Raw genomic sequence first — 12,524 nt, 5'->3', positions numbered from 1 at the left:
TTTGTGGTTGTTCAGTTGTTTTCAGTTGTGTCCAACTCCTCATGATCCCATTTGGTGTCTTTTTGGCAAAGTCACTTACTGGTATGACTTAACCATTTCTTTTGCAGATGAGCAAACTGAGGCAAACAGGATTAAGTAACTAGTAAGTGTCTGAGATTGAATTTGAATTCAGGAAGTTGGGTCTCCTTGATTCCAGGCCCTGTGCTCTCTCTATCCATCATGCTACCTAGCTGACCTAAACGGGATTCTACCAGGGGTTCTCAAACTACGGCCCTCTGGCCACATGCGGCCCACTGAGGACGTTTATGCGCTCGCCGGGTTATGGCAAATGGGCTGAGGGGCGGAGACAGAGGGTGAGCTTTTGCTTTTACTCTAGTCTGGCCCTCCCATAGTCTGAGGGACAGTGAACTGGCCCCCTATTTAATAAGTTTGAAGACTATGAATTTTTGTTACAAAAGAATTAAATACTTCAGCATTAACATGTGAAAGAGGCACAGAAGATAAAATAGCAAATGAGAAAGTTTCTGATGAATCCTGTATTGGAAACAGATAAATGATAAAACTATTGAAACGAATTTATTATCATAACCTTTAAAAATAAATAATTTGTGCACTGCATAAATAAGGCAAATTTCTCCCTCAAAAAAAAAAAACATTAATCCAGTTTTCAAAAGATTCACATATTTCAAAGTGAAATTCGGATTTTGCCTCTCTGTGCTATAATCATGTAAAAGCTGAAGTGGAAATCCAGGCATCAGTCATGGAAGAGCCGTTTGAACTTTTAAATGTATTCCCTGGAATTCTATGAAATGTTCCAGACAAGGATAGAGGGCCTGCCTCAGGATTTCAATAAGCAGAAAGAACTAAATCTGCTTTATTTTCATAAATTGGCTTTCCAAGTCTAATCCTATCTAACCACAAATAACATTCCAAAAATCTATTTATTAGTCAATAGACACTCATACCACCTTTTTCATTGAACAACACCAGAGGGATAATCCACCAAAGAGCTGTTGACCTCAGTTGGCTAAAGAGGTTGAGCACTAATAATGAGCGTTTATGTTATCAGATATGGCTCAAATGCTCACTTATCCATAGTAATTTTCCTTTAAGCCCTACCTAGTTGTTGCCCTTATGCTCTAGATTTATAAGCCCAAACAATTTATATGATAATTTAGAAAATGGTGGTGTTCTGTAGTCCACAAGTTCCTTTCAAAGATCAAGTTTTACCAAAAACAGAACTAAAACAGAGTGACTAGGCCTCTGCTTCTGAATACTGAATTTAGAGAGCGTTGGCTGCCCTTGCAGTTTTTAGCAGTACAGAAACAATTGAACTTAACACCAACTTATAAAAAATAAATAAAATAGGAAGCTTTTTAAAAGAAAAAATAAGTTTGTCTTTGGCTTTGAGGACATAGTTCATCCTAATCTCCATGGATAAATTTTATATTATTTCACTCTGGGCACAAAAAAATAAAATAAAATAAAATAAAATCTTCATGTTTCTGAGCTCTACCCAGGCCTGAATGGATAATATTCCCAAATATTTGCCAATACCTGGCCATCCAGGCTCCCCTGGTTCTCCTTTTGGTCCAGGGGCAGGCAGGCAGCAATCGCAGCAATTAAAAAAGAAATCTTCTGTATCCAGAGTGAAGTTTTCAAAAGGAAAGATGGTGGCCACTGGAGGGAAGGCGGAGGTCATCATAGGAGGCTCTGTGGTCGTCTCCTCCTTCTCAGCTGCTTCTGTGAACGTCGTTTCTTCTTTGGTAGGAGGGGCAGTGGATGGCTTAAAACCCTTTGGGACATCTTTTGCGGGAGGTTTCTTGGTAAACTTTGTCGATGGTGTGGTCTTGGCCAATAAGCCTATTACAGCAACAACTAAAATCATCAGGTTGGCCCAAGGCCAAGAAAACATCCACATAGTTAAAGCTGGAAGGGAAAAAGAATGAAATGACATAGCTTGCTTTCTATAGTTAGATTGATATATGCATTCCCACAGAAAGACACACACACACACAAATCTTTAGAAATATTCAATGAAGTTCTTGAGTGTATGAATATTTTTATCAAAGGAAACAATTTGTTTTCATTTTTTTCCCACTATTACCTCTTCCAAGATATTGTTTTGACTGGGTCAAAATGCCTTGCCAAACAGCAAACACGATCTATAAAAAAAAGAAACACAATTTAATAACTCACATGCCCTGTGGAAAACAAATTCTTATAACTCCCTGGCTTATCTCCTTTAGATTTATTGGAATTAAATACATTCATATTATAGGAAGATGAAAAGTATTGAACAGAATAGTTTATACTGGTAAACTCAATTATCTCAAGGAAAAAAACAGAGCACCAGAATCTTTAAATCTCCTTGTTATAATGTGTCCTGATGTGAGAGTACTCTTTTAAACTCTCCAAAATTAAAAAAAAAATTAAATTAAAAATACCAATATAAAGGAAAATATAAATTCTCCTCCTTGGAGTCTTTTTGAGAGGTGTAAGAGTATGGGTGATAAATCATTAAAACATGGGTTCATAGCCTGCCTCTGACACATACTGGTTTGGCGACCCTAGACAGAGAACCAAACTTCTCAGTGCACCCAGAAAGTTATCTGAAACTATATTATAGACCAGCTGCCAATCTGCAACAATTGGCCAGGGCTCAGGCCTTCCCCGCCATGAATTCTAATTTAATCCTCTATAAAATGAAGACATTGGATGTGGTGACTTCACTTAATAATACATTCAAGTTTACAAAGCACATTCCTCACAAAAAAAACCTTGGGTGTAGATACTATTATTATACCCATTTTACAGAGGAGAAAACTTAGGCTATGAGTAGTTTGACTTTCCTAGGGTCACATAGCTACTAAGTGTCTAAAATAAGAACTGAACTCCCAGTCCAACGCTATCCACTACAACATTTAAGTGCCTAGATGGCTGGCATCCTCAGAATGGGGATCTGGCTAGAGGTTCACAGCTAGTGGGATAGAAATTCATGCTTGTATGATCACAAGTTCACAGGATTCTTTCTCTGCCCCTGTAAAGTCTCTTCCAGATCTGAGTTGTAACCCTGTGAAATTAAATCACTTGTGGGTGAGAGAAGGGTTTCTGGCAAGGGAACGAGATATCAGGAAGAAAGGGGGAAAAAAAGCTCAAAGGTTGGGATCTTGGGCTAAATGAGACAGGAGAGATAAAAAGATGCCTTCCTTTTCAATCCATTGACAACATAAACTTTGATTTTACTTCCTCCATGTGGCAATATCCCAAGGCTTCTATTCCCATGAGGCTTTCTTTGCTGAGATCTCATTTTCTTGCCTCCTTCTCCCACACTTAATATGTAATCTAGAGGCAGCTAGGTGGCGCAGTGGATAGAGCACCAGCCCTGAATTCAGGAGGACCCAAGTTCAAATCTAGTCTCAGACACTTAACACCTCCTAGCTGTGTGACCCTGGGCAAGTCACTTAACCTCAGGGTGGGGGGGGGAAATATATATATTTATTTATTATATTATATATATATATATATATATATATATATATATATATATATATATATATATATATTAGATTATATATAATTATATTATATATTAGATTATATATATAATCTATATAAGATTATATTTTATATATTTTATATATATATATATATATAAAATCTAAGAAATGAAAGTACCTTTCATGTAACTCATAGTGTGGTGGTTGGGACTATTGTTGTTGTTTGGGTTGGGGAGGAGTTTGTTTTGGGTTTTCCTTTGTATTTTTGTTTTTGGTGCTTGCCTCAGATAGCAATTCTGTTCAAAGTATTAGACTTTCCATTCTCTTCAATTCCCTCTATTTTTTTTATTGACAAAACATATGCATGGGTACTTTTTCTACATTGATACTCAAAAAAACTTCTATTCCAACTTTTCCCTTCCTTCCCCCACCCTCTCCCCCAGATGGTAGGTAATCCCATATATGTTAAATATGTTAAAGTACATGTTAAATACAATATATGTATACATATTTATACAGGTATCTTACTGCACGAGAAAAATCTTCCCTCTATTTTTTTGCTTATCTTTCCTTTGATTAAGGTATTGATCACCAAAGACATTTCAACACACTTTTTAAAAAAGGACTATATAATGTCTCATCAGCAAACATCAGGGACCCAGCAGTTTGGATGGAAAATCTGAGACACAGACTAGTGATTCAAAATCCCTGTTGGGTATCCCTCAAATACAAATAGGATAATAGCATCATAGGTTTGAGGTATTAAGGATGTCACAGTTCATCTCATTCAATCTCCTCATTTTATAATGGAAGCCCAAGGAGCTTCTATGCCTGATCCTTGGCCATGGACCATGAGCTCAAACTGCAGTCCTCTGACTCCAAATCAAGTGTGCTTTCAGAGGCTTAAAGACCATAAGAGTTTGAGATCTAGACAAATATAACTTCTCAGGTTTGACACTGATCAAGCTAGGTAGTGCAATGGAGCATTGGGTCTGGAGTCAAGAAGTACCAGGTTCAAATCTGGCATTAAATGCTTCCTAGTAGTGTGATCCTGAACAAATCTTTTACCCACTCTCTCTTCATTCCCTCAACTTTTTTTTTTTTTTTTTTTTTTTTGAGGCTGGGGTTAAGTGACTTGCCCAGGGTCACACAGCTAGGAAGTGTTAAGTGTCTGAGACCACATTTGAACTCGGGTCCTCCTGAATTCAAGGCTGGTGCTCTATCCACTGCGCCGCCTAGCTGCCCCCATTCCCTCAACTTTAAAGGAGGATACTAATAGCACTTTCCTCTGAGACTTGTGGCAAGAATCAAATGAGATAGCCCAGTTTCTGGCATGAAAAGGTACCTGATAAAAATCTTGTTCTCTCTCTCTCCCTCACATTGTTTCTTGCTTTCAAAAATCTGACAAAGGATAAGCATTAGTCAACATCTACCTCCTTGGTCTATCATACTCCAGCTTTTATTCATTATTATAGTTTTGTTTCCTGAAAAGTCTTTCAGGTTCCAACTAACTGTTCCTGATATTACTCCTGTTGAGTTAGTATAATGCAGTAAAAGGCATGTTGACTCAGGAGTCAGAGGACGTGGCTTGAAGTTCCAACATTAAGATGGTCTTAGTTTATTCAGTTGCAAAATGATGGAGGTTAGACTAAATGCTCTCTGGGATAATAGATTCAGTGATCATGAAGATTTCTCCCACTTCTAGAGTTTTGGCATTTTATGACTCTATTTCCCTTGAATTGAGCATTTTCTGTTTTATTATAATCTTGTCTGGTTTCCTGGCTGCCATTTTCCCTTTTCTTAGGCTTTGGATCTGAGGCCAATTGTTAGGCTTTCTGGCCTGTGATTTGGCCTCTGGGATAGCTTAGGGCTCAGAAACTTTCCCCCTCCCTCACCCTAACTTCCCAGATGTCAAGATGTTCAGAATAACAAAGGTACCTGACAAGCATCAGATTGAGACCAGCCAAGAGTGAAACAGAAGGAAGCCTGTTTCTAAAAGCTACCAACAGGCTAATGTATCCCAGGAAACAAGGACACAGTAACTTCCTCCCATCTCAGGGCTGCCGTGCTATTTAATACCCCCACAATCCAAGGACAATGAATAGCATTGTTGCAGTGCTGTAACTGAAGCAATTAGCCAGGTAATGGTCTGTGGGGCTCATTATAACAGAATGTCAATTAAAACATTTGCAAGGAGATTGTGCAAAGCCCTTTATTTTTAGATCTTATAAGTTACAAAGACTGAACCATGGAAAATTTAGATCACTACTGTACAAGCAAAGGAAAATAGAGCTTCTGCATGTATTTGTGCCTGTATATATTTGATGATTTGCTTTATATCTCATTGAAGACGAGAAGTCAACAATAACCATAAATTGCATTTTTAAAATTTATTTTAAAATACAGAAAATGAAATACAGATTTCAGACCTCCTGCAAACTTGTTCTTTGGATGTGATCTAGGAAACAGAGACACCTTGAGTAACTCTTGTTTGTGTAATAGATTTTTTCATTTGATTCAAGTACTAGTTATTGGTTTAGCTTCAGGTTTTTGTTCAGGAATTTAGGAGGGGGAGAGAACAATACAAGTAGAAAGAAGGTAATCTCAAAGACAGAACATTTAGATTTCCAGGAAGATCCAAAAATGTACTTTCTTTGACTTAAGCAAATGTACTCTACCGGGAAAAAAAATTAGGATCAATTCTAGTGTTTGCAAAATGATTGTTTTTCAAAAAGGAAAAAACAAGTTGCAAAGTTGTCCTGAGAACTCTATCATTCTGAGGGAGTATGCTTCTTATCTAAAAATATTCCAGTGGATAATCACAGTGCTCTTCATTAAATATTACCAGAAAAGCCAAATTACAATAAGGTTGTGAACTAAAGAAATAATTAAATAAACATTTTGATCCAACGATTTAAACATACATTTTAAGAATTGGATGATAAGCACTTTAGAGAAGGATTTTATAAGACCAAGCAATGTAATGCCCCTCTCTCTCTAATTTCTAGCATAAGAAATTGGACTTTGTTTCAAGTGATAACATCAATTCTAATGATTTAATAAAAAATATGCTATAGTTTAAGAAAAAAATAAAATGTCCATTTTTTCATGCATTCAATTGTCATTCTGGTTACTTTTTCTCCAAGTAGATTTCAGGACAATCACTATTCAGGTAAACATATGATGGCATCAAGAGAAAATCTAATTTGTAAAACTAATATTTCATTATATCACTTAAAAATAAGTTTATCTATCTCTATAACCAAAAAAGCCAATTTTTAATATCTTGAATATTTTTAATATTTTTTATTTACCAGATATATGCATGGGTAATTTTACAACATTGACAATTGCCAAACCTTTTGTTCTAATTTTTCCCCTCCTTCCCCCCCCCCAAGATGGCAGGTTGACCAATACATGTTCAATATGTTAGAGTATAAAGTAAATACAATATATGTATACATATCCAAACAGTTGAAAAAAACCCAAATTAAGTATATCCTCTAAACTACTCTTTAGCTCCAATATTTAAGTGCCTTTCTGAAGATTATAGTATATCCTGGTTAAACTGAATATCTTCACAAATTCAAAAGCTATACAATAAAGCTTTAAATCATTGATTCCTCACCATCACCCACCATCTTTGAAGACTATTCAATAAAGGAAAGGAGAGAATCTAGAATACTGTCTATCAGTAATCCCATGCTTATATTAATTAGACACCTTTTTTCCAGGAGCTGAATGTTAAATCTCTCGTGGAATAATAAGTCAAGCAATATCTGTTACCATATCCTACCTTATGAATGTTTGCTTTATGTGCAATCCCTCATCTGGCTGGCACATTGGATAAGCCCAACTTCATTATTAATCAGTCAGGAATCTGGCTTACTTTGGTAATCCTTTTACCCATAACCAAAAGGAGAGGAGTGCCCTATAGAGGAGAGGTAAGGGGATTGGTGAATGTTTTCTGAAAGTTAAGTAAAAGGGGCATTGAAATCTGAGAAAATGCAAATACCTTGGGACAGGTGAAGACTTAGTTCTTCACTTCGACTGGGACTGGCTGTCTTCCAAAAAGCTCCTTTGTGGCCTAAGGTACAGACAGAATAATCCTTCACTATCATGCTCTGAGGTCATGGAAAGAAACTGTTCAACAACAACACGATCTATTTTTTAAATGGTTTTAATCCATATTTGTTGCTAATGTTGTTGCTTGTATATTAATATGGCTATTGACCTATGGAGCAAAAGAGTATGGTATAGTAAGTCCTCATTGTAATAGACCCAAAATAAGAAAGAAATTAGCTTCCAATCCTTAAAGCCCAAGAGCCCTCAATGTGGAAAGATAGCTACTTTAATCATAATTCAATCCTTCAATGGATCTCATCAATGTGAACATTCTATTTCATAGAATTATTGACTTTGGGAAGGAGGCAAAATTAAAAATCCTATAGTCCAGCACCTTCATTTCAAAGATGAGGAAAATGAGGCTCCCTGAAGGAAGTGACAGTCATGGATAGGATTATAGAGTTAGATCAGGAGTCTCAGAGATCATTTCATCCAGCTGCCTTATTTTACAGAGGAGGAAACTAAGATACAAGGCAGCTCTGCAGCTTCTCCAAGATCCCAGAATTAATGAGCATCACAAATAAAATTTTAAATTAGGTGCCCCAGGGAGGGAGGGAGGGAGCTAAATATGGCAGTGAATAGACTACTGACCCAGGAGTGAAGAGAACCTGAATTCAAATCTAGCCTTAGAGACATAACACTTCCCAGCTATGTGACACTGGACAGACAAGTCATTTAACCCAATTGCTCCTCAAAAGCAAATACAATTAGCCAAGTTTTCAACCATGTTTATTTTATGTAATTCTTGTCTATGTTTTTTTTCCTATTAATCTTGCAAAGTAGGTTTACTCAACACATTGACCTTGTTTCTCTAGGTCTCCTTTTATATTTTGGAATACTTGGGCTATCATTGATTCCACATGACAATCCACATTGGTTATATTTCTTGTAAAAATCACTTTTTCATCCTTACTAGTCAGCTCTATTGTTCATTGTAATAAAGGGAAAGGATTGCATCTCATATAATAATTAAGCTCATTTTGAAGAATATTGAATGGTTCAAATTAGTTTTTAACATCTATTGGGTATTTGCTTTTTTTCTAAGCCCTTTACCAAGACCTCCCCCAGTCCTTGATCCTGGCATATTGGTAACCCTAGATTACCAAAAGCATGTTATTCAGTCATTTCAGTCATGTCCAACCTTATGTGGCAACATTTGGGGTTTTCTAGGCAAAGATATTGAAGTGGTTTGCCTTCTCCATTTCCTTCTCATTTTACAAATGAGAAAACTGAAACAAAGAAGGTTAAGTGACTTATCCAGGATCACCCAATAAATATCTGAGCTTGAGTGTGGGCTAATGAAAATGAGTTTTCCTGATACTAAACACACTGCTCTAACCACTGTGCAACCTAACTTTCCCAACAAAGTATATCCTCCCAAAATGTCAGCCTCAGAAATGAGATGTGTGACTATGAAGGGAGCACTAGTGGACACAGAGACATCACCAGAAAGTTGGCCACAAGAGGGGGATTATTTTTCAGCCACAATATTTTAGGAAGTATATTAAATAATGAGTGAGGAGTATGTGATATGGATAGTGGAGAAAGGACCCAACCCATAGAATCTTAGCTCCTTGAAATATTGAAGTAAAAATTGTGCAAAATTTTGAGTAATCTAGAAAAGAGGTATGACACATTTATAAATTCCCATATAATTTAATTCATATGTAACTTAAAATAATGTATGATACATAAGAGAAGCATAAGCAAAGTTTTGAGTAAGTTCTAAGAGGAAAGGATAGCTGCTGACTGATGTCAATAGCATTAAAAAGAATGATTAAGATTTGAACAAGTAAGGAGGAGGAGAAAGAGCATTACAAGCAGAGGAAATAGTATGTACAGGGATATACAAATAGGAAACTATGGACTATATATGTGACAAATTATCTTGTTGGGGGGCAGGAGAGGATAAGCCTTTATTAAGAAGCTATTATATACCAGGCACTTTGCTAAGTGCTGTATAAATAAAAATAATAATAATAACAACAACAATAATAATTAATATTTATATTATGCTTACTATATGTCAAGCACTTTACAATTATTATCTCTTTTGATTCTCACAATCCTGAGAGTAGTTATTATTATTATCTCTATCTTATAATTAAAGAAATAAGTATTTTTGGTCACATTTGTCCTCAAGTCTGACTCCAGGCCCAGAACTTTAAACATCACACTGCCCCTGGTGGAAATATAGAGAAAATCAAGGAGTAATAATTCATATTATTGTCCTTTATTCTTGAAGAGGATAATGATATCAGGAAAGCCCACGTCCATGACATGCAAGTAAATTGGATTTAAATGAGGGAGGGCTAGGCAAGGTCCCTGCCTCACTTTCAACTCCAGAGATCTGGGTCCAGTGGGCAGATATAGATCAGGACTACTGGAGATAGTATGAAAGACTTTGAAGAACAAATAATAAATGTGAAATTTACATGATAAGTAACAAGAAACTACCTAAAATTTTTGAACTATGACATTTTAAGACAAATTCGTAAAGAAAATTATTCTGGAAAAAATTTTTTAAAAACATGATGGAGTGAACTGAGAGTAGAAGGAAAATACATTAAAAGTAATTGTAATAGTGCAGGAGAGAGAATGGGTTGGGGGGAGGTTTGTTAGTGCTTTTGGGGTTTTTATGTAGAATAATTTCTTGCTCATAGTATATGACTTAAAATATTTATTAAATTGAATTTAAAAGAATAGTTAAATTCAAATTATGAAATAATATATTTATTATAGACTTTTTCAAGAGTGTTACTATTCAGTATATTTGGTGATGTAGGCAGAATCGAATAAAAATAGTGAGTTCCTCTTTGAAAATCTTCAAGCAGAAGTTGGATGAGCACTTGTCAGAAATGTCTTAGATGAAATTCTTGTTTTTTATATTTATAATTTTATATATACATATTATATATGATATAATTTTATAATTATAGTGGACTCTGGTCCACTAAAATTCTGAAATTCAATGATTTTGTGATTCTGTAATATGTTGCCACTGGCTTATTAAAAAACGGCTTTATATTTCTGAGGAAAAAAACAATTTTATGAAATTTCAATCATTTTACTCTATTTGTTCATGTTTGTCTCTAACACAAACTGATGCATCTAATGGCAAAGATTTGACATCAGAGTTTCTAAGTCATCTGAGGGTCTTGTAGATATGAAAATGATAACAATTTTTGCTATTTAAGAAAAAAAGTAGAATGAGTACTGAAATTTGAGCAACAAAATGGAGAAATTAGTCCAGTAAGGAGATGAAGGGAAAAATGATCAGTAAAAGAGTCAGGACCATGGATAGCATTTGTGGCTGAGAAGCTCCAGAAGTGAAGCTATTTCTTTGTTTTATTGATATATTTTATAGACCTTTATTTCTCAAAATATTCTTCCAAGATATTCATCCTTTATAATAAACTTTTAAAAGGACAGAGGAAATTCAATTCAGCAAAATTATCCTACATACCAATTAATCAAAATATTTATGTAATATTTCATATCGATAAGCCCCCACTTTTTTTTCAGCATACTGTGAAAGATTTTTTCTTTTTTATTAATTTTTATAATTATAACATTTTCTTTGACAGTACATATGCATAAGTAAAATTTTTTTTACAACATTATCCCTTGTACTCCCTTCTGTTCCGAGTTTTTCCCCTCCTTCCCTCCACCCCCTCCCCTAGATGGCGGGCATTCCCATACATATTAACTATATTATAGTATATCCTAGGTAGCCCCCACTTTTTTAAAGAGGAGACGGAGACATATTATCACATCTCTTCTTCAGGGCCATGCTTGACCATTTTTCAATGGTTTTCAATGCAGTTTTCTATTTCATTTTTGTTGTAATTGCTTTTTTACATTTACATTATTGTAACCATTTTGCATGTCATTTTTCTGACTCAGCTTGCTTTTTTTTTTTTTTTTGCATCAGTTCATAAAGGTTTTTTCCATGCTTCTCTGTTTTCTTCACATTAATTTTTTACAATACAATACAATTCTACTACATTCATGTGCCACAACTTGTTTAATCATTTTCTAATCAATGGATATATGGGAGGGGAAAGTTCCCTTTTTCTATTCTGAAAAAAAAATGCTGCTATTAATAGTTCAGAACACAATACCTTTGATGTCTTTGGCAATATGCCTATCAATGAGATCTATGGATCAAAAATTATGAACATTATAGTCAATTATTTGGCCAAATTATTTTCCAAAATGGTTGAATTAACTCACAACTTCACCAAAAGTATATTGCTGTCTTTCCACTATGTATGAATTTTTACCTTCTGCCATTTTTGGTGGAGCTGTGTAGTTTGTAGTGACTTCAGCAATGTTCAAGGTCAGTTTATTGGGGAAATATTTGGAGGAGAAAGGACAATTACTAATGAACACAGAACATGTAGATAGCAGGGTGATAGGTGTAAAGAAAAATCCAAGTTGGAATCAGGAAGTACTCCTAGTTCAAATCCTACATCTAAGGTTTACTATTTATATCACTTAGAATGAGTCATTCTCTCTCTGGGCTAGTTTCCCTATGTCTAGAAGAAAATATTAATATCTGTCCTACCTCCCCCACAGAGCTGCTATTATAAAATATAAAATTGCCCATAAAGGGTTTTGCATATATTCTAAAAATCATTTATATTTATTTCATTTAAAGTGCTTTCAATTGTGCATTAAAAAAATTAATAATTTTTAAAGTTTTGAATTCCAAATTTTCTTCCTCCTTCCTACCCTTACATCATTCTTGAGAAGGCAGAAATGTTATATCAATTATACATGTGAAGTCATGCAAAAATATATTTTAATATTAGTCAAGTTGCAAAAACACACAAAATAAAACATTTGAAAAAGATGTTTTATTCTGCTTTCAGAGTTTCTCTTTTTGAAAACAGA

At 35.0% G+C, this 12,524-nt stretch overlaps 1 protein-coding gene across 1 annotated transcript in view; it reads right to left on the bottom strand.

Moving 5' to 3' along the window:
- OTOL1 (otolin 1) overlaps positions 1-5,475 on the bottom strand; it is a 15,995-nt gene extending 10,520 nt beyond the window's left edge. Inside the window, exons 1-3 of the mRNA XM_074307672.1 lie at positions 5,439-5,475; positions 2,108-2,165; positions 1,558-1,929 (exon numbers count right to left, since the gene is read on the bottom strand). Of these exons, the coding sequence (XP_074163773.1) occupies positions 1,558-1,921 (364 nt within the window). The 5' untranslated portion in view covers positions 1,922-1,929; positions 2,108-2,165; positions 5,439-5,475. The remainder of the gene's footprint in view (positions 1-1,557; positions 1,930-2,107; positions 2,166-5,438) is intronic.
- Positions 5,476-12,524: the final 7,049 nt, after the last annotated feature.

Source organism: Sminthopsis crassicaudata, chromosome 3 (assembly GCF_048593235.1).
Source record: "Sminthopsis crassicaudata isolate SCR6 chromosome 3, ASM4859323v1, whole genome shotgun sequence".
Taxonomy (NCBI): Eukaryota; Metazoa; Chordata; class Mammalia; order Dasyuromorphia; family Dasyuridae; genus Sminthopsis; species Sminthopsis crassicaudata.
This window is presented reverse-complemented; position numbering and strand designations above follow the sequence as displayed.